Source organism: Rutidosis leptorrhynchoides, chromosome 10 (genome assembly GCF_046630445.1).
Source record: "Rutidosis leptorrhynchoides isolate AG116_Rl617_1_P2 chromosome 10, CSIRO_AGI_Rlap_v1, whole genome shotgun sequence".
In the NCBI taxonomy this organism is placed as follows: domain Eukaryota; kingdom Viridiplantae; phylum Streptophyta; class Magnoliopsida; order Asterales; family Asteraceae; genus Rutidosis; species Rutidosis leptorrhynchoides.
This window is the reverse complement of record NC_092342.1, coordinates 8,564,224-8,567,508: the sequence shown is the minus strand read 5'-3', so window position 1 is coordinate 8,567,508 and position 3,285 is coordinate 8,564,224. Positions and strand designations below refer to the sequence as shown.

At 37.8% G+C, this 3,285-nt stretch overlaps 1 protein-coding gene across 1 annotated transcript; it reads left to right on the top strand.

The window, feature by feature from the left end:
- Window positions 1-1,514: 1,514 nt before the first annotated feature.
- On the top strand, window positions 1,515-2,758 carry LOC139873438 (uncharacterized). The gene has a single exon (XM_071861365.1). The coding sequence runs from the start codon at window positions 1,630-1,632 to the stop codon at window positions 2,563-2,565; it is 936 nt and encodes a 311-aa protein (XP_071717466.1). The 5' UTR covers window positions 1,515-1,629; the 3' UTR covers window positions 2,566-2,758.
- The last annotated feature ends 527 nt before the right edge of the window (window positions 2,759-3,285 follow it).

The following is a 3,285-nucleotide window of genomic DNA, read 5'->3' as shown; positions in this document are numbered from 1 at the left end:
GATATTACTTTGGAGTCATTCATGACATATTTCAAAAGACGTTGCATTCGAGTCGTCGAGTTCATCAAGATTATTACTAAGTCAATTATAGTTGGATATATTATGAAATGGTATGCATGCCGTCAACTTTCGATGTAAAGCAAGTTTGTCTTTTAAAAACGAATGCAATGTTTGTAAAATGTATCATATAGAGGTCAAGTACCTCGCGATGTAATCAACTACTGTGAATCGTTTGTAATCGATATGGACTTCTTCCAGATGGATTAGGACGGGTCTCTACATTTATCAACTCTCGGCTATTTTCTAAACAAATTTTGAACCACATCGTCAGAATCAATATCAACATCATTATCCCACAAGTGAAGCGATTCATCCGTGTTCACCCTTTTCTTCAAACTATTCGACTTCTTTGCACCACCCTTAAATGAAGAAACCCTAACCACGAGATCCCGGTATTTTTTGCTGTGTAGAAACCAATCGACGCAAAATCTTTTACACGCTACATCCGAAGAAGCACAAAGCTTCCGACCGATCCAATACCTACATCGCCATTTGGCGGCTTGAGCGCCTCACAAGAATCCTTTGAACCAATGCCATACGAACGACTCGAGTCTACACCCAAACTACCAAATTGGATATTCGATACCAAAATGACGACCTTACCCATTTTTCTCCTTATTACCATAACCTTGTCCACAATGAGCGACACCAATCTCACTAAACTATGCAGCATAGGCAACATATTCCTGGTAAGCATTACTCTTCACCATTTCTGGCTAGGGAAATGTCCTAGAATCAATAAGCTTGCCTTCAACCCTAATGCCCTCAAAACCTTTCACAGTCTTCTCAAAAAAAAAAAAAAAAAAACCCGCAAACTTTCCAGACGAGGAACCAATCTCATCACCACCTAGCGAATCCGAAGGACAATTAAAAAACGTTTGCGTCGCCAAACAAGAAATCATCATCCACATCCCACAAACCCAGAGAAACACTATTTTTTACCACCTTCGATTTGAGTTTCTTCGACCCCAAACCAATGTTGACACCACCTCCCAATCCGCAAAGAGTAAAATAAACACAACCTAAAATGAGAATACAATGTTTTGACTCATTGTTTTGGCACATTCATTTACTTTATATATTTTATTTATTATACAAATACAAAAACACAACCAAAAGCTGGTTGATTCACTGTCATCTCTGTTAGTACACTTTTGTCCATATCAAAATACATTAAATAATTATCACTTCCACTTTCACCCCCTACTCAATATGGAGTACTAATCTTTCTAATTTTTCACAAAGATTTCATATCCGAATATATAGATATACATATTGATTGATGATATATAGTGATATGATATATATCTTCACGAGTGTCTATTCACCACAAATTTCGGAATAATTCGGTTACTGTAATCCGATTAATCCAGTTCAAATACGTATTGTACGGAAACAGATATATACGACCTTTATTACAAATTAGGGTTTTTTTAACCTTAATTTCAGCTTCAGGTATTCACTCTACATCTTGATCCACATTATCTTTCTTATTGAGCTTCAATTCACAATTTATTACTCCATAATTGTTAATTTCTTCGATTCAATTGTAATTACTGTGATGCATCAATGGAGCTCCGATTTCGAACACATGTGATGCACATTCTGTTGATTATGCTATTGTGGTTACAATTACAAGTTGAGTCTCAGTCAGTCTTAAATGTCTCTGAAATTAGGTCAGCTAGGGCACTGGATCCAATTTTACAAGATTACGCTTATCGCGCGCTTAATGTTAGTCCGAAAACAGGTGTTTCGTTTGATGGTAGTGTTCCTAAGAACTTAACTGGTATTCAAGTTTCAGCATTGAGGCTTAGAAGTGGTAGTTTGTTTACTAGAGGTGTTCCTATGTATAAAGAGTTTAAAATCCCTAAAGGTGTTATCGAAGAACCGTATGTTGAAAGGCTCGTTTTTGTGTACCAGAATTTAGGTAATTGGTCAACAAAGTTTTATACTTTACCTGGTTACATGTATTTAGCACCTGTGTTGGGTCTACTTGCTTATGATGCTGCTGATTTAACAGCTAAAAGTTTAACCGAGTTGGATATTGAAGCTTCGGTTGAACCCATTTTGATAGATTTTGAACGTGTTAGGCCTGTGCCAGATGGTTTAACCGCTAGGTGCGTTTGGATTGATTTAAATGGGGAAGTTAATTTTACGAATGTGGTGTCTGGGAATAGATGTTTGGCTTACAAACATGGGCATTTTTCAATTGTGGTGAAATCGACTACACCTGAAATTTGGAAACTGGGTCATAAAAGTGGAGGGATTGATTCGAGTGTTTGGGTTATTGTTGGTTGTATAGTTGGTGCGTGTTTGTTGTTAGTCTTGTTAGCGTTGTTGATAGTGTGTGTTCGAGGGTATAAGAGAAGGAAAAAGATGAATAAAATGGAACGGGCTGCAGAAGGTGGCGAACCGTTGCGTATGACCATGATTGGGAGCATAAAAGCACCAGCGGCTATGGTGACTCGAACACAACCGACTCTAGAAACAGAGTATGCACCTTGAGGTCTTTTTCATTAGGTACTATTTTACAATTAACTGCTGATATTTTTGTAGGTGTTTTTTATGTTTTGATTCATTCTTTGGTAACATTGTGCGAATAATGCTCATATTTTTTAGGGTTCTTGTGTAGATAGGAATGATTTGATGTCGTGTGAATGTTATTTGATTCTTGTCAATGTAATTTTGTGTATTCTACTAAGGGTCTTTCATTAATGTTGAATGATTTAGTACTAAATGTTATGAACTGTTATCGTGTAAACTTGATTATGAATGAAAATCAACTGTTTTGTAAACGGTTTGTACGGAAGAAAATTCCCGTTATCTAATAATGAAATGACGGTGACTGAGCGTAAATTAGGCCCACACGATCATTCTCGAATACACATTGTCTTCTCAAGGCCACACCAGGCTCGTTGTAGACTACGACTCTGTTTCAGATTAGCGGTCGACGTGCCATTTTTGTTTGTCGTTTTCTTACATTTGGAATGTTGGTGATTTTAGTGTCATCTAAGATTCATTTTAGTTAATTTGGATTTTACTTGAATGCAAGAGTTAGCTAGTTATACTTAACAACGATTCGGGGAGTTTACAGTAATCGGCCGTAAGAGTTGGCTAGTAATTGTCGCTTAATTTGCTGGGGTCAAGGAGGCCGCGGCCCCTAGCGGGGTTCAAGGGGCAGCGCCCCTGGCTGGGGTCGTTGCAGCGCCCCGAAACCTCAACCGA